The 25,200-nt window shown below is 40.7% G+C and overlaps 1 protein-coding gene across 10 annotated transcripts in view; it reads right to left on the reverse strand.

Annotated features, from left to right (window-relative positions):
* The window catches only part of NRXN1 (neurexin 1), a 2,061,945-nt gene that overhangs the window by 1,867,402 nt on the left and 169,343 nt on the right, over positions 1-25,200 (reverse strand). For 7 of the 10 annotated variants that reach the window (XM_075339225.1, XM_075339229.1, XM_075339228.1 and 4 more), the window contains exon 3: positions 12,883-12,900. The exons of the other annotated variants lie outside the window; for them this stretch is intronic. In XM_075339225.1, the coding sequence (XP_075195340.1) occupies positions 12,883-12,900 (18 nt within the window). The remainder of the gene's footprint in view (positions 1-12,882; positions 12,901-25,200) is intronic. 10 annotated transcript variants of the gene reach the window in all.

Below are 25,200 nucleotides of genomic sequence, written 5' to 3' on the forward strand. Positions count from 1 at the left end.
TCAGAGTAAGGCTACACAGTTTAGTCAGATTCTGTTCAAGAGTCTGTCTATCACGTACTCACTGCCCTGTCACCGCCATTCTCAGCTCTGACACCGGAGAATCTTTACAGTGCACATGATGTGAGGATTCACAAGTCTTCAGTCCCTCTGTGTGTCTCTCTATGTGACTGCAGACTTGTGAATCCTCACAGTAGGCGCATTGCACGCTGTGAAGATTCTCCGGTGTCAAAGCCGGGAACAGCGGTCATGTGGCCGCGAGTATGACATACACAGACTCCTGGTCAAAATCCGATTAGGTTCAATGTAAGGCAACACAATTTAGTCAGATTCTGTCCAAGAGTCTGTATATCACGTACTCGCTACCACATCACTGCCATTCCCAGCTATGACACCGGAGAATTCACAAGTCTGCAGTCATATAGAGTGACTGCAGACTTGTCATTTTACACCATTAAACTCCTTTAACACTAAACTATATCAGGTAGAACCTTATGATTGTTGTTCATTAGTGTCGGATGTGGAAAAACATAAAAAAATACAAGTTTATATGCTCCTTTAACAAGCGGGGAAATTAAATCTGTAATGCACAGTCAAAAACCTGACGGCATTAGAAGATAATATTTTAGGCATTTCATGCAGCAAAAATCTTTACCATGGCACATTGATGCTGTAATATTGAGCCGTAGGTACTCTAAGTGCTGCAATATGTATTTGCAAATTGTAAGGATACAATGGAGAATTCCTCATTTTTTTCCTTTAAGAATCAAACATCCTTGTAAAATATGGTCTCATAGACTGCTATAAGGGAATCAGGTTAAACAGAGCAATAATATGCCCAAATGATCTTTAAAGGGTGCTTTACACGCTGCGACATCGCTAGCGATCGCTAGCGATGTCGAACGCAATAGCACCTGAACCCGTCGTTCGTGCGACATTTGGTGCTTGCTGCCGTAGCGAACATTATCGCTATGGCAGCGTCACACGCACATACCTTGTCAGCGACGTCGCTGTGACCGCCGAACAATCCCTCCATCAAGGGGGAGGTGTTTTCGGCGTCATAGCAACATCACTGCAACGTCACTAAGCGGCCAGCCAATAGAAGCGGAGGGGCGGAGATGAGCGGGACGTAACATCCCGCCCACCTCCTTCCTTCCTCGTTGCCGGTGGACGCAGGTAAGGAGATGTCCGTTGTTCCTGCAGTGTTACACACAGCGATGTATGCTGCCGCAGGAACGACGAACAACATTGTACCTGTGGCAGCAGCGATATTAAGGAAAGGAGCAACGTGTCAACGATCACCGTTTTTGAACGATTTTGCAATCGTTGATCGTCGTTCCTTGGTGTCACCGGCGCCGGATGTGCGTCACTAACGACGTGACCCGGACGATATATCGGTAATGATGTCGCAGCGTGTAAACCACCCTTTAGACTTATGGGTTGGCATATTATTTTCATAGTATTATTTTTGTATTTTTATATGGTATTTCTTACATTTATTATAATTATTATTATTTACTTTCTAATATTATATGATAATATTATTTGTTAGATTTTCTTATTTTTTTTTATATTGTCAAAGTTATGAATATTTACATTTATATTTTTTAATAAATATTATAAATAATTGTAAGGAGTATTTGGTGGAATCTCTGTTTAGTAAACGATTGGTTTGGCTCACTTTTTTTATTCTTTTTTCCGTTTTCATGTTGCCTGATCAACAATATTGATTTAATCAGAAAGAACATTTAGATTAAAATGATGCAATAAACATTGATGCAGTAAATAATGCTATGCTTTTATTTGATTTTGCCCAAAATAATTTTTTAAAGTTTTATCCTCAACCTGAAGTTTGAGAGCAACTTGTGGTTCACAGGCCAAAGATGTGTATCTTATGGGTGTCTTTCAGCTTGTTGCTTTAGATTCAGGTTTAAAAAAAAAACTGATTAGAAGAGCAGATCTTCAGATGGTGACTTCTGTGACTAGCTGATCTAGATACACATATACTGGCTTAAAGGGGTTGTTCGGTCTACATCCACAAGTCTGCCGTCACTCTATGACACTCTATGTGACTGCAGACTTGTGAATCCTCACATTGTGCGCTGTGAGGATTCTGTAGTGTCCTAGCCGGGAATGGCCAGAATCTAACTAGATTGGCATGACCTCGCTCAATGAAGGTGTATAGAGCGAGGCCGCACTCACTAGTCGGATTCTGAGCAGGAATCTGCATATCACACACTTGCGGCCACGTGACCACCGTTTCCGGCATCAACACTGGAGAATCTTCACATCACACAGTGCGTGTGATGTGAGGATTTACAAGTCACATGGAGGGACATAGAGTGACTGCAGACTTATGGATTTAGATCGAACAATGACTTTAAGGTTTGGAGAGATAAATTAAGCATGATAAGCTGAAGATAGGATGATACTGCCAATTAAAGCGTTCAAAGAATACCAAATAGTGGTAAGGTGGGAACCCTAGGATGTAAGTATATTGAGTAAGTGTGATTTCTGCTTTGATTTTTTTTTTGTCTGTTGATATACCGGTAATAGGGGCTTTGGGTGCAATTATAGTAGAGGTGTGCAGCAGGATCTCGATGTTACTACTCGGAGGGCCAGAGATGGATGTGGCTCACAACACTCTCTTATAGCTGGATGTGGCTCGCAACACTCTCTTATAGCTGGATGTGGCTCGCAACACTCTCTTATAGCTGGATGTGGCTCGCAACACTCTCTTATAGCTGGATGTGGCTCGCAACACTCTCTTATAGCTGGATGTGGCTCGCAACACTCTCTTATAGCTGGATGTGGCTCGCAACACTCTCTTATAGCTGGATGTGGCTCGCAACACTCTCTTATAGCTGGATGTGGGTCAGAACCATCATAACTGCATGTGGTTCACAATCCTCGTTCAGAGCAGAATCTGGCTCACAACCCCGTTTCAGAGCTGTATGTGGCTCACAACCCTGTCTCAGAGCTGGATGTAGCTCTCAAAGTAAAAAGGTTTGGGAGCACTAGTCAACAAACAGTTATTACACATAATGCTGAATTATTTATCGTTAATCTTTCTTGTACATCTGGCAAAAGGACTTAACTGGAATTTGTTTTCAATTAACAGATGTGGCTGAAATATATTAGAAAATCACTGCTAGGATCTTGAATGGTAAATGTATATATTCCTGAGATCACTTTCGTTCTGTCAGTGAGAGATAGTATTGACTATGATAGTTTTAACAAACACACACACACACACACACATATATATATATATGTGAGTGTGTGTGTTTGTTAAAACTATCATAGTATATATATATATATACGCACATATATATGTATATATATATATATATATATATATATATATATATATATATATATATACACGCACATATATATATATACACATTTTTCAATTACAGATTTTTAAATTACCTGACCTTTATTGGTCACATAGGTGCATAGTGACCAATAAAGGCCAGGCAATTTAAAAATCTGTGGAGTGCTGCCTGCCTATTTTTGTCTTTTTCATGGATAGTTATCTGAAGAACCGCAAGGTGGGAACATTGTACCCTAAAAAAGTCTTTTGTTTTTGTGCTGCTCCAAAGTTTTTGTCTATTTATATATATATATAACATTTTATTTGGTTTAGGTTATTCTAACATATGCTTATCAAAAGTAAATGTGGCTTTATGGGAAATATTGGAAAAATGTTCCATGTACCTAAAAAAAAAAAGAAAAATTCTTTCCCAGTCAATAAACGGCTCATTGCTAAACTCATAGATTGTGATTAATATAAGAATAAAGTACAAAGAGAGATTTAAGAAATTTAATATAGGAAAACTAAACTATAAAAAAAATGTCATAAAGTATTGTTAGGTAAAAGAGAATAAAGGGGAATAAAGGGAGCAGGTGATCAAGTAAACTGAGCAATAACAAAATCTCAGAACATTCTGCAATCAAATTGGTGTCTGAAGACAACAATTGAAATGTCAAAAAATTGGCAGCGAGATGCAGTATATCTAGCGGGAAACAAAAAAGTGCTCCTTTCTTAATAAAAAGGAAAACAATGGCGGGTAGAATGAGCCAAAAATCATCGCATCCCTTTAGGTGAGAATAAATGATATGCAATGTTTATAAACTAACACAAAGGAAGGAGACATTGCACTTTGTGACTGCCAAGTTTGCAAATGTTTATGGTGCTGTTTTTTTTATCTTGGTGATTTTCGAATTTTGCTTAATCAAAAAAGTATTCGTGTCCAATTAAAATCAATAATTAATTTATTTTTTTGTTAATTTACAGCTTAAATGAAATGTTAAACCCTTTTGGGCAAGTTTAGATTTCTTCTCTCTTTTCTAGCAATTTTTCCATTTCCAATTTTTGGCCCCTTCTTCCAAGACCTATCACTCTTTTACTTTTTCTTCAACATTGCCATTTGATGGCTTGTTTTTTTTTTTAGGACAAGTTGTAGTTTTGAAAGAAAACCTTTGATGTACTGACAATTAGAGAACAAAATTTCAAGAGCGTTGAAATTGCCAACAAAAAATGCAATTTCACCATTGTTATTTGGGTTTTGGTTTTTACGGCATTCATTGTGATGTAAACATGACACGGCAATATGATTGTATAGGTTTTTTTAATTTAAGTGAAGGAAAAAAAATCTGAATGTTGTAAAAAAATATATATTTTGTTTGTGGGGCAACATGTGACATTTTTCTTTTTACATTAATGGAGCTGTGAAATCTTATTGTTTGGGTGGCGAGGTCACAACATTTATTGATACCATTTTTTGGGTGGATAGGAAGTTTTGATTGAAAACCCCCCACCCCCATAATTTTGGAGTTTTGATTGTTTTTAGGGATGATCAAATACTTCGATTATTCGGCTTTGCGAATATTTTCCGAATACCTCGCTGCTATTCCACTATTCGCGAATATTCGATGTGCAATGTAAGTCTATGGGAAACCCAAATAACAACTATTCGGAACTATTCGGGCCTCCCATAGACTTACATTGCTCATCGAATACTCGAATAGGTATTCGGAAAATATTTGCACAGCCGAATAATCAAAATATTCCATCATCCCTAATTGTTTTCCTTTTCCAATTTGCAGCGATCCGGCTAATATTTTATACTTTGATAAATCAACCTTTTCCTGACACAGCAATACTACATTTTTTCTTTTCATAGACTTATTTATCTATTTATTTATAATTCGGGTAAAGTAATTTAATTCAACTGTTTACTTCTATATAGTTTCTCACAAAAGTGAGTACACCCCTCACATTTTTGTAAATATTTTATTATATCTTTTCATGGGACAACACTGATGATATGACACTTTAATACAATGTACAGTGTCAGTGTGCTGCTTGTATAATAGTGTAAATGTGTATGTCCTCTAAATAACACAACACACAGCCGTTAATGTCTAAATCGATGGCAAAAAAAGTGAATACACCCCTAAGTCAAAATAGCCAAATTTTGCTCAAAGTGTACATTTTTTTGTGTAGTCACTATTACTTTCCAGCACTGTCTTAACTCTCTTGGGCATGAAGTTCACTAGAGCTTCACAGGAGGCGCTGTATCCTCTTCCATCCTCCATGACGACATCAAGGAGCTGGTGGATGTTAGAGATCTTGCGCTCCTCCACCTTCCATTTGAGGAAGCACCACAGATGCTCAATAGGGTTTAGGTCTGGAGATATCCTTGGCCAGTCCAGCATATTTACCATCAGTTTCTTTAGCAAGGCAGTGGTCGTCGTGGAGGTGTGTTTGAGGTTATGTTAGAATACTGCCCTGATGCCTAGTTTCTGAAGGGAGGGGATCATGCTCTGCTTCAGTATGTCACAGTACATGTTGGCATTCATGGTTCCCTCAATGAACTGTAGCTCCCAGCAATCGGCAGCACTCAAACAGCCCCAAACCATGATCCTCCCTCCACCATGCTTAACTGTAGGCAATATACACTTGTCTTTGTACTTCTCACCTAGTAGTTGCCACACATGCTTGAAACCATTTGAACCAATAAGTATATCTTGGCCTTATCCGACCACAGGACATGTCTTCAGTAATCAATGTCTTTAGTCTGCTTGTCTACAACAAACTGTTTCTGGACTTTCTTGTGCATTCTCTTGAGAAGAGGCTTCCTTTTGGGATGACAGCCATGCAGATCAATTTCATGACGTGTGCGGCATATGGTCTGAGCACTGACACCTGTAATTTCTGCAGCAATGCTGGCAGCTCTCATACATGTTTTTTGAAAAGACAACCTCTGGATATGACACTGACCACATGCACTCAACTTCTTTGGTTCATGGCAAGGCTTTTTCTGAGTGGAAACCACTGTATGGTCTTGGCCACCATGCTGCGGCTCAGTTTCATGGTGTTTGGCAATCTTCTTACAGCCTAGGCCATCTCTGTGTAGAGCAACAATTCTTTTTTCAGCTCCTCAAGAGAATTATTTACCACGAGGAGCCATGTTAAACTTCTAGTGACCAGTATGAGAGAGTGTGTGAGCGATAACACCAAATGTAACACTCCTTCTCCCAATTCACAGCTGAGACCTTGTAACACTGATGAGTCACATGTCACCGGGAAGGAAAATGGTTAATTGGGCACAATTTGGCCATTTTCTCTTAGGGATGTACTCACTTTTGTTGCCCGTGGCTTAGACATTAATGGCTTTGTGTTGACTTATTTAGAGGGAACCAAATGTACACTGTCATACAAGCTGCACACTGACACTGTACATTGTATCAAATATTTACCAAAATATTTACAAAAATTTGAAGGGCATACTCACTTTTGTGATATACTGTACACATTTGTATATATATTCTTAAAAAACTTTTGTTTAGTTTATATTTTTATCTTAGAGGACTTGAATCTGTTATCATCTGCACACTTCTATTATACATTTCATTACCATATTATTGCAATTTATAGTAAAAAATCATGGTCTCCTATGAAGGCCGGCCACAGGTTAGTTGTTGCAGGAGCATCATCATGGCAGACACAAGGGGCCTTGGAATGGTTCGAACCCCTGGACTGTGTGTCTTTCTAAGAGTTACAGCAGCATTTAAAGGGTTAACAGCAGCGGTTAGAACTCAATACCGGTTGTTGCTATTGGAGGCAGCTGCTGTCTGTGTAAGAAAGATAGGGACTCAACGTCAGACATAACAGTATGTTGGAAAGGGATTAAAAAGTCAAAAAAGTCTCTATTTTTGGCATCCCATTTGAAAGCACAAAAGTGTAGAGACAGATACCCAGATTGCATTGATGTGTCACTTACTGGACTTCTTGACGTAGTTTTGGTAAAACAATGGAGAATATCAACAGGAGACTATCACTGAGAGGACTTGAAAATCTACAGCAATGTAGTCCTCAATATTCCTGAGCTCTATCACTGCCCCTTATACTAATTGGCAGCTTTCTGCCTATGCACAGGTACACAGAAAGCTGTCACTCAGTGATCTGGCTTATCTTTGAGTGACCAGTCAAAACTGCAGCTGATAAACAAGTCAAAACTATACCAAGCAGCCCAGTAAGTGACACATTGCTGGAAATTGAGTCTTTGTCCCTACAGTATGCTTCTCTCAGATGAGGCAGCAAAAAAGAACCCTTGAGACAGAAGCCCTTTATAAAGTAGATTTATTGAGGAAGCTTCCACTCCTCTGTTTAAGGCACAATTCAGATGGCTGAAATATATCTGCATTTTATCATCCACATTAGTGACTTGGTACCTGGAGTTGTGTAAAACTAAACTTTAAAGCACCAGTCAAGCAGGGTTTTTTTCAGAATTGAAGTGGCGCTTTAAATCTAAGCCCCCTGCCCCTGACCTATATTCACCTTCCGGCATCTTCACCATTTACCGATGCCGCTCCGGTCCCACAATGCCATCTTGTATCAGTAACTTCTGACTGGCCAGAAATAAGAAGTTACATCACAAGCTCCCAATGAATCTCTATGTGAGCCAGAAAAAGGCCAGAACAAGGCTCTCATAGATTTGTATTGAGTTGTGACCACCAGGAAGCTTCATGAAACACTGGAGCTGTCGGCAGGTCTCAAATCAATGGAGACCGACCGTAGTGGTGGCGATAGTGAGTGAAGCCACTGGAAGGGGTGTATATGACACGTGGCACGGGACGTAGATTTACAGCATCAATCCAGTCATGCAATAAAAAACCTGCTGGAGTGGTGCTTTAAAGGGTGTTTGATTACTATGATATTGATCACCAATATTTGGGATATGTCTCAAACATCAGGTGTGGGTCTGACACCTGGCACCCTACCGATTAGCTGACCTCAGGCTTGGCGGCTGCCGCATATGAACACTTATGGAATTGATCAACACAGCTACGTCAAGTGTTTCGTGGCCTATACTTGATACTGCAGATATTTAAATGAATATGTAAATATGGTGCAGTACCTGGCAGTGGCCACTAAACAGTTGGTGGAGCTGTGCTGCTCAGCTCTGCAAGTGTTCACATCCGGCAGCCGCCAAGCCTAAAATCACATGATCGGTGGGGGTGCAGGATGCCCTAATAGTAGGTTATCAAGATCATTGTTGTGAGATAAACATAAATAGAAATTGATATTTTATCAATGAGAAAGGGAACTCTGAATCTTTATGTAAAAAAGGCTGCCCGTTCACTGGGAAAAGGCCGATTTCCCTTCAACTGTCTACATTAACTATCATTGTGTTTGATTGTAGGTATGTGGAATTGCTGATAATAGTGACAGAATGAATCAATCTAATAGGGGGGTTATAGATGTATCAATGTCATACTGAGGAGGCAGAGGCCCACCAGTAACATTGAGACAGGATGCCCATTGAAGCAACATAGAAATATTACATTCACAAATGTACCTATGCGTTTATGCAATAATATATTAGATAGTCTGTAAAATAAATGCTTAGATGCGCCTTTTGTCTGTACATAGTGAAGTAAGTGTATTGTGCCAACTACTGATCATGTTTAGGGGAAAGTGACATACTACTGCAAAGGGGCCCACCAGAGAATTCTCCGGTTCTCCAGTGGGCCAGTCCGAGCTTGGATGAAGAGACCTAAAGCTCCTGACAGGTTAACTCTAAAGTGGGCTTCACACACTGCGATCTCACTAACGAGATCGCAAGTGATCGTACCCGCCCCCGTCGGTTGTGCGACACAGGCAAATTGCTGCCCGTGCTGCACAACCTCACTTAAGCCTGTCACACGGACTTACCTGCCCTGTGACGTTGCTCTGGCCGGCGAACTACCTCCTTTCTAAGGGGGTGGTTCGTGAGGCATCACAGCGACGTCACACGGCAGGCGTCCAATAGAAGTGGAGGGGCGGAGATGAGCGGGACGTAACATCCCGCCCACCTCCTTCCTTCCGCATTGCCAGTGGATGCAGGTAAGGAGATGTTCGTCACTCCTGCGGTGTCACACACAGCGATGTGTGCTGCCGCAGGAACGAGGAACAACATCGTTAATAAGCAGAAAACGATTTTTTGATTCAGGACAACCTCTCCGCGGCAAACGATTTTGACCGCTTTTGCGATCGTTTAAGGTCGCTCATAAGTGTCATACGCTGCGATATCGTTAATGACGCCAGATGTGCGTCACAAACCCGACGATAATTCATTAACGATATCGTAGTGTGTAAAGCCTGCTTAAAGAACCACAGCGGACTACGCTCCTCTAAGCCTGGATCAGTAGGACTGCAGTGGGTGAAAGATTATTCTAACAGCTAATATGCTGCCATATTATGTCTGTAACAAATCAATCAAAGTATTTTGGTCTAGCATAAGAGGAATCACCATCATAACCATTCCTTTATATTTCTCTTTCATTTATAATTTTGTTAACTTCTATTGCAGAAAATTGAGTACCATATGTTGCAGCATTTAATATATTATATTTATTTGTCATTCATATAATTGCAAACAGAAATGGACAACTCATATTTATTTATTGTGTACATAATTCATGCGGGAGAATTAATGTCTGTGGGCAATAATTCAAGAAACTGTCAAGGGAAAATGGATAAATTGTGTATTGCCGTTTGCGCAATGCACGTTGTCAGTTGAGCTGTGCGTGGCTCGGCGATCCTTTCTTTCGTGACTATTGTGTTTTGCACAAGGGTGCTTTACACGCTGCGACATCGGTGCAGTTACCGACATCACAGCGTGTGACACCAATGAGTGTGACGATCAACGAGCACAAAAATGTGAAGAATCGTTGCTCATTGACACATCGCTCATTTCCTTAATATTGTTGCTGCTGCAGGTACGATGTTGTTTGTCGTTCCTGCGGCAGCACACATCGCTGTGTGTGACACCGCAGGAACGAGGAACATCTCCTTACCTGCGTCCACCGGCAATGAGGAAGGAAGGAGGTGGGCGGCATGTTCCGGCCGCTCATCTCCGCCCCTCCTCTACTATTGGACGGCTGCCGTGTGATATTGCTGTGACGCCGCACAAACTGCCCCTTTAGAAAGGAGGCGGATTGCCGACCAGAGTGACGTCGCAAGGGCAGGTAAGTCCGTGTGACGGGTGTTAATGATGTTGTGTGCCACGGGCAGCGATTTGCCCGTGTCGCACAACGGACGGTGGCGGGTACACTCGCTAGCGATATCGGTACTGATATCGCAGCGTGTAAAGTACCCTTTAGGCCCTGCACTGGACCCCGCATTGGATCAGTATTATCCTTTTTGCGTCCAGTCATTATTAAGATGGGATATAAGGTAGTATATTAATTTTTAAAAGGACTTTTTCAAATTGGTCTTGCCCCCACCAGCTGTTGTCTACTTTTGTGCTGTGTTGGCATCCCATGTCTCTACTGTGTGACAATGCAGTAACGTGAACACTCAGCACAGGCGATGTGAAAGGTGACAGTAGTATGTTTTGATAATTCAAGCTCTTTGGAAGCCAATATTGGGTATTCCAGTCTACATAGATTACCTTCACAACACTAGACAATTGTTATACTGGTGCAGTTCGTACTGATCTTCATGGATTCTGAGTGATCACCAGATCAGGGGATTTTTGCCCCCATTCTCCAAAGGTTTTTCTCAGGCTTCCCTAGCGTTAGAACATAAGGCAGGGAGTTTGTGCAGCCCGCTCTAGTCAGCAACCCCTGGCTGTTCCCTTTTGGCCAGAGGAAAACGAGAGAGACAATCCCCAATTTTGGTTAACAATGGAGATCAACACCAATTTATCAATTCATTAAACGGTCAAAATTAATATACTGTAGACTAGAATACTTTAACGGAAATCTGACAGGAGGCTTTTATCTCCCAAATTATTTATATGCACATGAAGCTTTTTCGAAGACAAGTCCAGCAATATCTTGACATGGCCAGTCTGTTCCTCCGTCACTGAGATATCAGCATTTGAATTGATGTGTAAATAAGGCCGAATAATTCTTCCTGCATGACTGACAGCGTAGACACTGTCAGTAAAGCAGTAGGAGTCGGCGTTGGGCAGGGAATAGAGCTGGAGTGACAAAGGCTTCAGATCTACAAATGTCTCTTCAATGAAGAATTATTTGTAGATCTGAAGCCTCTGTCACTCCTGCTCTATTCCCCGCCCAGTGTCAACTCCTACTGCTTGACTGACAGGCAAAGAATCCATCAGCCATACAGGAGCTGGTGCAGGGTGGGGAATAGAGCTGGAGTGACAAAAGATTCAGATCTACAAATGTCTCTTCAATGAAGAATTATTTGTAGATCTGAAGCCTTTATCACTCCAGTTCTATTTTCTGCTCAGTGCCAACTCCTACTGCTTGTCTGACAGGCAAAAGATCCATCAATCATGCAGGAAGAAGTGGTGCAAGGCAGGAAATAAAGCTGGAGTGACCAAGGCTTCAGATCTACAAATGTCTCTTCAGTGAAGAATTATATGTAGGCCTGAAGCCTCTGTCACTTCAGCTCTATTCCCTGCCCGCTGCCAATTCCTACAGCTTGATTGACAGTCTCTACACTGTGTGTCTTCAGGCAAAGGAGGCATTAGTCATGCAGGAGGCGGTGCAGGGTGGGGAAAATAGAGCTGGAGTGACAAAGGCTTCAGATGTACAAATGTCTCTTCAGTGAAGAATTATTTGTAGGCCTGAAGACTTTGTCACTCCAACTCTATTCCCTGCCCAGTGCCAAATCCTACTGCTTGACTGACAGTCTCTACTTTGTGTGACTTCAGGCAAAGGGGGCGGTGCAGGGCAGGGAAAATAGAGCTGGAGTGACAGAGGCTTTAAAGGGGTTTTTTTACCTTATTTGCATATCTATTCAAACACTGATTACTCAATAAAGGAGAAATGAACATATAAATAGCTTTGGGCGTTAAATCCTTCTGAAAAATTATCATTTAAGGGTGAGATTCACATTTGCAGTCTTGGATGCAGGTTTCTGAGCCACACACAGTCTTTTCTTTTTTTGTGTTTCCTTCCTTTTGGATCAATTCTGTACAGGATCAATATATAGTATGTCAAAACCTACAAGGGCCGAGATGAGAATAGGTACTACCGGTAAAAACCTGCACCGTTACATTTTTCCTAGAGCAATGCCTTATGTTCAAAAAGCAATTTGATGCCATTTTTAATGTTAACGTGTGACAGATGCATATCGTTCCGTTAATAGCTCGCTGCAACATCAAATGTACACATATTCAATATGGCACTGGATAAAGAAAAAGTGCATCGGTCTGCAACACTGCTGAGAAGATAGGAACGTCGACAAAGCAAATATGGAACATCTCGTGTAATAGAAATGATAAATCATTGCAGGTTTGTTTTTTTTCTTAAATCAAAATACTTACCGGGATTAACTTTACCCTTTAGACATAAAACTAAAAAAAAAGGGACAAGGGAGAGGGAAGGGGAGAAGATAAGGTAGAAAGCACCCACCTTCTACATGGTTGTCTTCTGAAAGCACATGACAGGGAAGGAGAGAAAAGGAGAGACATTCAGTAAGCGGCATGCAGACTATCACTTGCCATTGCATGTCTTCAGCATGCACGGCGTCAAACACAACATGCAAATGCTCAATTGCTACCATTCAAAGAGGGGAAGTAAAAGCAACAGGGAATTGATGTTCCTTTCAGTGTATGTAACATGTAGTGAATCATTTTACCATTTCTGCAATAGGTAGAGGCTTAGGTAATAGCGGTTCTCCGACACTTGAAGCAAGAATCATAATACTATATCATCTAGACAGCAATCGTTCATTTTGGGTCTACATTTTTGGTTTATATACCCATAGAGACCTTCTCGTCTTGTATCAATGCAATGCAAAATAGATGAATAAGTATAAATCCTTTTTGCATCCTTATAAATAATTGATTACGCTCCTGAACTGGGAAATCAATGCACTCAGAAGTCACCAACTACCTTTACTAAATATAGCGATATAATGGAACCCAAACAATACTCTTTTTTTTTTATTGGGAAGACCCTTAAAATAGTGATATTATCAAATATGGATGAGTAATGGTTAAAGAGAAGAGTATGGGAAGGATCTGATTAATGAAGAAATTTCTCGTAAACCTAGAAGACATGTTGGATTTCAAATAGGATTGTAAAATTGTAGTGTAAACATGGTAACAATGAAAACAATGGAATATCGTGAAACCCAAGAGCACAGAACTGGATTTGTACACAGGTTGCACATACAAAGTGGCCATAAAACTTCATTTCAGCCAGTGTGCCATCTGCATGGATTATAAAAGCTGTTTTTGTGTGTGTACATGATAATTCTTTGACTTTCCGTATAAATATCCTTAAAGTGATTCATAGTTCTGTTTCATATGTTTCTCATACTAAGCCCCAAATCCCCTGCAAAGATATAAATAACAAATTGTAGCTTTCTATAGACACCAGTAGGGGGAGCATAGAATCTCTACACTGTTTATAGAGTGAATAATAAAATAGTTCACATTAATCTCTTGAGGGCCCTCTAGTAGTGACCGGCCACAGACAGAATCTTTTGACCCAATGTGGTGGATTTGGAACTAAGTATAATAAAAACATAAATCTGATTAACACTAGTCAATAAATTAATTTAGGAAATTTATAACAGACTCCACTGAGGTAGAGGTTATGGTGAATGTTGAATGAATATGTTCTTTCTAGAGATGAGCGGACCCGTGGAAGTTCGGTTCGGCGGGCGCAACCAGACTTTTGAAAAAGTTTGGTTTGTGACCCGAACTTGACCTGAACCCCAATGGAAGTCACCAATTGGACAGTTCAGGTCTCGACATGCAGCCAGCCATACACAGAGCACTTCTGATGAAAGGGTGGGCAGGGTTTTTCCATTTTTTTTGTTTGGTACACACTACATCCGATCACGTTGTTGTTACCCCCAATGCGAGCCAATCAAACCCTGCAAGCAGCTCGCATTGGGCTGAGCACTGAGCGCAGCGATGCTCACGCAAGTGGTATGCGTACGCAAAGCACCTGAACTCTGTTTTTTTTCGGCAAAGTCAGTGCTCGGTACGAACTCTGAACACCAAACTTGGGGTTCGCTCATCTCTAGTTCTTTCATGTTCTAGATTACTATAAAAAAATATGTATAACGTTAGACACAGGTCTACATAGAAGTAGGCTATAACTGTCAACATTTTTTTACACCTGCCATTATAAAAAATAGCTATTCTTATGTTACTACAGTAGCTGAAGACGCATAGACACATATGAATAAACACAATCAAAATGTTATGTTTATATTGAAAAATTGATTTGTCCACCCTTACCTATCACTGAATTTTAATAAGAGCTCTAATTTCTCATGATACTGATTTACTACATTTTATATCCTGGCAAAACCCTCAACAGGTTGCCAATCACATCCGAACCACTGTGCGGCCACATATAGAAACATATAGCATAAACTTCTCATGACAGAGTATCATAAAACCGTTAGATTTTTTTCAATGCTATTTGTCATCTCATGTCACTCAAGAGGACAGATAGGGAAGGACACATCTCTGCATAAATAGTTGCTCAAAAAAACTCAATAAAAGAATTTCAAGGCTTAGCTCAATCTAAATCATAAATGTAAATGTGCTCAAGGTTAAAAATTAAAACATTCCTAAACTAGTTCTTAATTTTGTAGCGTGCCCTGTTAAAAACCAATGTGACATGTAGACATAAAGCCATTCTCAACTGACAGTATTTTGATCAATATTACAGATGAGGAACTTTCTCCTTAAAGGGATTATCCACTATTTTGACATTGATGGCCTATCCTTAGGGGCCCTTTGCACACTATGACATCGCAGGTGCGATGTCGGTGGGGTAAATCGAAAGTGAAGCACTTCCGGTGTCGCTCTCGACATCGTAGTGTGTAAATCGTTTTAACTACGATTACCGAGCGCAAAAGCGTCGGTATCGTATGATCGGTGTAGTGTCGGTCATTTTCATTATTTTGGCTGCAGCGACGGTACGATGTTCCTCGTTCCTGCGGCAGCACACATTGCTGTGTATGAAGTCGCAGGAGCGAGGAACATCTCCTACCTGCGTCTCGTCTGCAATGCGGAAAAAAAGAGGTGGGCGGGATGTTTACATCCTGCTCATCTCCGCCCCTCCGCTTCTATTGGCCGCCTGCCGTGTGACGTCGCTGTGATGCCATACGACCCGCCCCCTTAGGAAGGGAGGCGGGTCGTCGGCCAGAGCGACGTCGCAGGGCAGGTGAGTGCATGTGAAGCTGCCGTAGCGATAATGTTCGCTACGGCAGCTATCACCATGATATCTCAGCTGCGACGGGGGCGGGGACTATCGCGCTCAGCATCGGCATGCGATGTCGTAGTGTGCAAAGGGCCCCTTAGGATAGGTCATCAATGTCTGCTCAATCCGGGTCCGACACCCCGCACTCCTACAGATCAGCTGTTTTCGCTCTCGGCGGTGGCAGCAGACAGCTGGAAATGCTCAGCTCCAGTGCTGCTCCATCTTAGTGGCTACGGTCGGGTACTGCCCATCCGCCTATTATTCTAATCAATAAGAGGTGAATGTACAGTACCTGGCCACAGCCACTGTCAGAAGATGGAGCTGCGCCAAAGCTGAGCATTTCCGGCTCCCTGATGCTGCCACCGGAACCGAGGACAGCGGATTGGTGGAGGTGTGTAGTGTCAGACCTTGGACAATCAGACATTGAAGGCCATCAATGTCAAAGTAGTGGACAACCCCTTTAAGGTATTGTCTTTTACATTAACATCCTAAGGAATAGTCATTATTATCTGCTCAGAGGGGCTGTGACAACTGACACCCCCCTGCCGATCAGCTTTACCAATGTCGGTGGTGGCCAAAAGTGCTCAGTTAAGGAACGGCACAGCACAGCTCTATCAACATCAACTGTATATCTGCTCCCTATTCAAATAAACGCCTTTAAATTGCTTCAGGCAGATTCACTTGAATCAGCCAGAAGATTCAGTTGGTCTGAAACAATGCTAGGAAAGGGTTATAAAGGACCCAAATGTTTTATATCACCTATTTTAGATTGCCTCTTACTTGTCCTCCATCTGTAGCTCCCTTGAGCCTCTACTTTTTGGTCTTCACATATCTGCTCTTTCATTCATCTTTCATAGCTTCCTCATCTGTCTCGGATCTTCTGGGACTGACTAGGCCTTTCAAGATGATCAAGTGGGTTGTAGCTCACGTCATGACATGCTTTGGCCCCACTGACCACTTTGTGAGGTAACTCAGTGCCAAGAGATCCTTGAATAAAGACAGAGGACATGAAGAATAAATGGACAATGATGAAAAAACTAAAGACAGGTAGATCGAGACCCAAAACAAGTACAGGACTGAGCGTGAAGCTACCAGCGCAGGACTGTTGAGGGTTAGGCTATGGTCAAGTAAATATAGACGAGATTAAATTTTCAGACAAAAATTGCATTGTGTTAGAATTTAGTATATATCAAAATTCTGAAATTATGGCCCAATTCATTAAGACTGCCAATGAAGGGATGTGATAGAGTAGGAGGCACTTGATTCCTTAAGAGGAACACACCACTTAAAGACTCAAGCTGTGTGTGACACATTCAATGACTGGTGTAATACTTCTGGCATAAGGCATGCCACGTCAGGTCATAAATTAGATGATGGAGAAAATAGGAGTTATTTTCAGCTCACCTTATCCTGTAGAAGATCTATTGCACTGACACTGTGATGCCAAGCAATTCAGAAACAATGACTAAGAAATAATATCCGAAACACGTCTGTTTTTGACACCTGCGGCTATCTGGTTTTTGTACTACCGTTTTGCTAATATTTTTAATATTTGAAAAATAAAGCTCTGCATTTTTAGAAGGTCGGTTGCTGGATTTCTACCTTTTTTATTAATTAGATGAGTGGAAGTTGTAATGTCCCCAGTTCTACAATCCTCTACCCACTTTGGCGGGCCTGTCGGGACAGGCGTGAGAACACCAAAAACTCACTAACTTAACATTTGCCAAAAATGTAGTGACTTTACAAAAAAAAGGTTGTGCCTGATTTATGGTGTCAACATTTTGATATATTGACCCCTTTAGCACCAAATTGCTCCATAATTATTTTACATGACTTCAGGTTTATATTTTCCCATGAAAAAAAGTGACATTAACAGCCAATGGGCCTTTTATTTTCAACCCTGAACATTTAGGGTCACAGGTTACAGCAACCCTGTTTTAGGAAAAAGAGCAAGCACAGTATAAACTGAAATATAGTGATCAACTACAAGCTGCAATCTTCATATATTTTCATTAGCAAATATTGTATATACAACTGTTATCTAGTCAGCTAAGATTTTATGACCTAAAAATTTTTAATTGCCTCATATATTAAGGCTGCTGAAAATGTTCTCATCTTGTGAGCCTCCGCTTTTTCCTTTTCTTACTCTTTGATATCATAATTTGAAAAAAAAAAGAAAGAACGAGACTTTAGGCGTAAATAAGAGTTATTGCTTGCTCGTTTTGGCTGGTAAATTATGTCCCTGAGAAAGCACGGATGTTAACACTGCCTACATCCCTCCACTGAGCACTGCTACTTAAAACCTCATTAGCTAGTTACCACTGATCAGTATCAATAAATGGTGGTGCACATAATCACCGTCTAGACATTTTATGCTGAGGCATTTTCCATTTCAGCTATTTGCTTACATGGTTCTGCTTCTAATTCTTAGTGTAGCTTAAAGGGGTTGTCAATTACCTGTACAACCTTTATTTTAATGATGTAGTCCCCCCAATAAAATAAAAATAACAGTTATCTTCCATGCTGAGCATTGTGGTGATGTAGGCGTTGGGTCTCCCGTGGATGGCGTGACATTATTATGACATGTGAGTGCACTAGTCAATTAGCTGCTGCTATTGGGCCAGCCAAACTTCGGACAAGCAGAAAAAGTGAAACCCAATGGCAGCAGCTGATTGGCTGCAGGGCTCAAAAGGGATAACAATTTAATAAGTGTTCCGAGAGACCTAGCACTGAAAACACTGGAAGGCTGCAGGTGTGGGAGGAGAACGTCTCTTATTTTTACTTTACAAGGGGTTGTACTTGATATGGACAGCAATTATTAATAACTGGTATTGTTTGTCTTTATTTTTAGTTGATTACTTCTGTTTGGTTGTTGTGACGCCATTTTCCTGGTCATGAGTTGAAAGTCCATGAAGTTGACTTCATGCGACACCTTAATTTTAACCAAAATGCTTTTGAATATAGACATGGTCATTTAATTAAAGAAAACTGACTGCCAAAAGTTTTGCATCTACTATTTATTGATCACAACATAGAAAGTAATTTATGGTTTACATTGCCATAACTTAGTATTTTGTAGCTTAACCTCTTGCTTTAATTACTGCACCCCACCAATGGGGCAGTGAAGACACTAGAGTCTTTAAGACATCTTGAAGGATTTTGCTCCATTCCATTTGCAAATCTGGGAACGGGCTCTAACTTGTCACCTTAACTCATCCCAAAGGTGCTCTACACGGTGTAAATCAGGTGATTGGCTTGGCCATTGCAATACGCGAACATTTTTCTTTGCTTACCAACTTTTTACTAAATTGGATGTGTGCTTAGGTTCATTGTCTTGCCAAAATTCACAGCCCCTGCCTAAAATGGTTTTACCATGTGGCAGGGTCTGTAAGTAGTATTCATATTTACATCAATTCTGTGCATGAGGCAGATGCAGAAAAGCAGCCCCAAACCATGACACTGCTACCACCATGTTTCACTGTAGGTGTTTGGTATCTTACATTATTACATTTTCCAATTGGACGGTATATATAGTGCTGCCATAACTACCAAACAGATTGAATTTGGATTCATTTGACCATAACACCAATCTGTCTCTTATTATTTTTTCTTTAACAAACTCAAGTCAGACCTTCCAGTCCTTTGCAGAGATGAAAGGCTTTTTGACTGGAACTCATGCATTCAAGCCTACTGCCTTTAGCTGCCACAGCACAGTTTGGCGAGTCACTTTGACCTCATATTCTTTTATCATTTTGTGTAAAATCTGTACAGCACTTTTATGGACATCAGATACAGACTTTGCTTAATTTGATTAACTTTTGAGGACGTTTTCCTTGGTTGTCCACTTCTAGATTTGTCAGCTGTTCCATAACCTTCTTTTTCTTTCTTTATTATACATGACAGTTGACTCTGAGAACAGTTGACTTCCATCACAGCCTCTTTTTGGCTTTTGCCTGACTTTACTCTCAAAATATGAAGGTTTCTGACATCTGGTGATAAATTTGTCTTTGTCTTTGCAATGTTTTATCCAGAAAACACACACAAAAAATAAATATTTATAGCCAAAATTAGACTACCCATGACAAAATGTGCAAAACATTTGGCCCAGCAAATGTGGAAAACTAAAGGGGGTTTTACACGCAACGATATCTCTAACGATATGTCATCGGGGTCACGGAATTCGTGATGCACATCCGGCGTCGTTAGCGACGTCATTGCGTGTGACACCTATGAGCGAGTATTAACGATCAAAAATACTCACCAAATCGTTGACACGTCGTTCATTTTCAAAAAATCATTGCTGGTGCTGCACGCAGGTTGTTCGTCATTCCTGAGGCAGCACACATCGCTACATGTGACACCCCAGGAACGACGAACAACACCGTAACTGCGTCCTCCGACACCGAGGTGGGCGTGACTTTCATGCGGCTACTCTTCACCCCTCCGCTTCTATTGGACGCATGCTGTGTGACGTCGCTGTGACGCCGCACGAACCGCCCCCTTAGAAATGAGGCTGTTCGCCAGCCACAGCGATGTAGTTAGGAAGGTAAGTATGTGTGACGGGGCCTAGCGATATTGTGCACCACGGGCAGCGATTTGCCCATGACGCACAAACGACGGGGGCGGGTGCTTTCACGAGCAACATAGCTAGCGATGTCGCTGCGTGTAAAGCAGCCTTAAGACATAAAGGGATTAAACAATGTCAAACACAATTTTCATCTTTAGAGCTGACAACCATTTGCTTCCGGTTAACTAAAATCACCAGGGAAATGGCGTCACAACAATCAGACAGAAGTAATCACACTTTAGAAAAAAAACAAAAAAAAGGCTAAACTTTTGGTCACTACTGTATATTGCTTTGTATATAGAGAGAGGAAGTGGAAGCAATGTATTGTATCTATGTATTTGTTTATATTCTTTACATATGATCAGTAAAGAAAGATGTAAAGAATAAAATACTTTTAATATAAATAAATTAGAAAGTTCAACTCTGCATTAATCTGTCCATTGATGCCCAATGCTAAACAGTGCATTCTTTAGCAGGGAACCTGAGTATTTTTCTTGTGTGATGAATACTGGAATAGTACTCAGTATTCAGTAAGCATTATCTGAACACTAAAGTAAGAAAAGGCATACATAAATTCTGCATAACGATAGTAAATAATCAGCACAATATAATATATTATGCAGAATGAGGACCACAGATTAAGACCAAATCGCTAATACTATAGAACAAAAACAAAGAACAAGAGGCGATCAATCAGGTCTATTTATTTTTTATTATAAATAAAAGTGCGGACAGGTGAGGGAAGTCAGACCCGGTGTACATCACTACAGTCATCATGCACCAATCGTGCAAGGCATTAAAAAAGTCAAGATTGTGAATACATATGCACCCTCAAAATTACAATACAATCTGCATAGGGTATAAATTCATCAAATATCCCTTACTGATTTGCTGGGACTCGCTCATCCATACATGCACATATAGAGAGTACAATATTATAGATCAATTGGAGATCACATGAACTACTCCAAGCTCAAAACACGGACCTGTGCCGATATAACTCTGATTATCCCCTATATGCGCATGGGAACCATACATAAAAGAGAATCCAAACATGATTCCAAGCACAGAGCACGGAGCAGTTCATGAAGATAGCACAGTTGTCCAATTAGTGGGCAAAAATTATATGCCTGGCAAAGAATTAGGCTTCCATGTAATTCTTAAGGGATGGTGGTAATAAGAGCCAATGCTCAATATCCATAAACCATATGAACTGCTCCAAGCTCAGAACACGGAACACATGGCCAGAAATACGAGACCATACTCCAAAGATCACTATACCAAAAAGGCATCAATATAAGTCTCAATTATCCACATATATATGGTGACCATAAAAAACACATAAATGGTTCCAGGTACAAAGAACTTTGAGCAGTCCATGAGATGGTGGCACACCCACACAGAATATCCCTCATCTACTGTTATAGTGTACAGAGGATGAATTGTATAGGATAGGGACACTATTCATATATAGATGATCATAATATCCCATGCTCAGCAACGGAATAAAAAATTCCCATATAATGCTGAAACAATGATAATCACACAGGACAGTGTTCAATACCCACACAATAAAGAGATTGTAGTTCCAAGGGTCCTCGTCTGTACACAGGCAATTTCAAGAATTGTATCTAATGATAATACCACTAGGTTTTTTTCACGCTTGTATCATGGAGCACATGGCACTCCATGAACCCGTGGAAATGTAATGTCCACCAATCACTCATATAGTGCACAAGGCACGAACGAGCATCGCCCAGAACCGGATATGCAGAGGCAGGTACATATAGTAATGAACAACAATTCAAGACTTACATGTTACTTAAAGATGACAATGATTGCAGTGGAATGCGCCCAATGCGCATTTCGGTGTAAACCTTCGTCAGGGGGCGTGAACAAACACGGAGGCTACTATGGCTACTTGGACGCCGGGTTCCCCGGCGTTCGTGTATCCATGACGCGCCTGTGAGGCGGGACTTCCGGTTGACCGGCCCCATGTGCGTCATCTTGCTGCCCAATCGGAGAGAGCGGTGGCCTATAATTACCTCACTTCCTCCGTGTTTGTTCACGCCCCCTGACGAAGGTTTACACCGAAATGCGCATTGGGCGCATTCCACTGCAATCATTGTCATCTTTAAGTAACATGTAAGTCTTGAATTGTTGTTCATTACTATATGTACCTGCCTCTGCATATCCGGTTCTGGGCGATGCTCGTTCGTGCCTTGTGCACTATATGAGTGATTGGTGGACATTACATTGCCACGGGTTCATGGAGTGCCATGTGCTCCATGATACAAGCGTGAAAAAAACCTAGTGGTATTATCATTAGATACAATTCTTGAAATTGCCTGTGTACAGACGAGGACCCTTGGAACTACAATCTCTTTATTGTGTGGGTATTGAACACTGTCCTGTGTGATTATCATTGTTTCAGCATTATATGGGAATTTTTTATTCCGTTGCTGAGCATGGGATATTATGATCATCTATATATGAATAGTGTCCCTATCCTATACAATTCATCCTCTGTACACTATAACAGTAGATGAGGGATATTCTGTGTGGGTGTGCCACCATCTCATGGACTGCTCAAAGTTCTTTGTACCTGGAACCATTTATGTGTTTTTTATGGTCACCATATATATGTGGATAATTGAGACTTATATTGATGCCTTTTTGGTATAGTGATCTTTGGAGTATGGTCTCGTATTTCTGGCCATGTGTTCCGTGTTCTGAGCTTGGAGCAGTTCATATGGTTTATGGATATTGAGCATTGGCTCTTATTACCACCATCCCTTAAGAATTACATGGAAGCCTAATTCTTTGCCAGGCATATAATTTTTGCCCACTAATTGGACAACTGTGCTATCTTCATGAACTGCTCCGTGCTCTGTGCTTGGAATCATGTTTGGATTCTCTTTTATGTATGGTTCCCATGCGCATATAGGGGATAATCAGAGTTATATCGGCACAGGTCCGTGTTTTGAGCTTGGAGTAGTTCATGTGATCTCCAATTGATCTATAATATTGTACTCTCTATATGTGCATGTATGGATGAGCGAGTCCCAGCAAATCAGTAAGGGATATTTGATGAATTTATACCCTATGCAGATTGTATTGTAATTTTGAGGGTGCATATGTATTCACAATCTTGACTTTTTTAATGCCTTGCACGATTGGTGCATGATGACTGTAGTGATGTACACCGGGTCTGACTTCCCTCACCTGTCCGCACTTTTATTTATAATAAAAAATAAATAGACCTGATTGATCGCCTCTTGTTCTTTGTTTTTGTTCTATTATCTGAACACGTATAGATACTATTCACCCATCCCTATTTATGAGATTCTAATCTATTATCAAAATTCAGTGTTGTGATAATATGCTTATTGCTGCTAATGCAGAATAGTATCTCAAGCTGGAAACATCTGGAGCACCAAGTTAAGGGTATCTACAAATGACCATACACATGAAATCAATCTCAGCTGTTTATTTGGCAGACAGCTGTATCTCCCTACTCCCCCATATAGATGATCACTCCACATGGTCAATCAGTCCTGTGTTTTCCAATGGAGAAAAGAGAAGCTGCCACCAGATTCCTATGGGAACGGCTTCTCTCCTTTGAAAACAAAAAAAGACTGGACATTGTAATTCCAAAATATCCAATCCTTCTCTTCTATCCTTCTCCTCCTTTATCCATCTCCTCCTCTAGCCTTTTCTTCCTCTACCGTTTTCTTCCTCTATCCCTCTCCTCCTCTATCCTTCTCCTTTTTCATCCCTCTCTTCAATTATCCTTCTCCTCTTCTATACTTATCCTCCTGTACAATTCTCCTCTATCCTTCTCTACCCTTCTCTTCCTCTATCCTTCTTCTCCTCTATCCTTCTCCTCTTGTACTCTTCGTCTCCTATATCCTTCTCCTCCTGTATCCCTCTCCTCCTCCATCCTTTCCCTTCTCTATCCTTCTCCTCCTCCTCTATCCTCCTTTGCCATCCCTCTCTTCCATTATCCTTCTCCTCCTCTACCCTTCTTTTCCTCTATCCTTCTTCTCCTCTGTCCTCCTCCTCTATTCTTCTCCTCCTATATCATTCTCCTCCTGCATCCCTCTCCTTCTCCATCCTTCTCCTCTATTCATATCATCTTCTATCCCTCTCCTTATCTAGCCGTCTCCTCAATACTTCTCCTCCTGTATCCCTCTCCTCCTCTATCCTTCACCTCTATCCTTCTCCTCCTGTATCCCTCTCCTCCTCCATCCTTCTACTCCTTTACCCTTCTCCTCCTCTATCCGTCTCCTTATCTATCCTTCTCCTCCTCTATCCCTCTATCCTTATCTCCATCTCTATCCTTCTTCTCTTCTATCCTTCTTCTCTATCCTTCTCCTCCTCTATCCTTATTGCCTCCTCTTTTTTTCTCTTCATCTATCCTTCTCATCTATTCTTCTCCTCTTCTATTTTTCTCCTCCTTTATCTTTCTCATATCTACAGACTGCATCATTCTAATTAGTGTGAAATGTTAACTGGCCAACGAGGAAAAATTACTGTCTATTGTGTCTGTCTATGGAATTGTGTGGGTTTTTTGTATTTATTTATTCTTTTATTTTTTTGTATTTACTTTGCTGTAGTTTGATTCTATATTCATCCACAGTTAAACAAATATATTTTCAATATTTATTTTATTTTTATACATTTATTATGTTTGCTTTATTTTTACTTTATTTTTTTATTAAAAAAAAAATACAACTTCATATGTGGATACATTTTTCCTTCTGTAAATTAAATTTGCACCCATTACTCCATATATGTTCCATCATAGATATATCTTTCTCATCTGTATATACTATCTGTGTATGTGCTGTCATAGTCGAGTACATTGTCTTGACCAATATCATTGCTCAATCATCTTTTAATTGTTTTCTTACCTTCTGTGCGTGTGTCTT

The sequence above is a fragment of the Anomaloglossus baeobatrachus genome, chromosome 3, assembly GCF_048569485.1.
Source record: "Anomaloglossus baeobatrachus isolate aAnoBae1 chromosome 3, aAnoBae1.hap1, whole genome shotgun sequence".
Lineage (NCBI taxonomy): Eukaryota > Metazoa > Chordata > Amphibia > Anura > Aromobatidae > Anomaloglossus > Anomaloglossus baeobatrachus.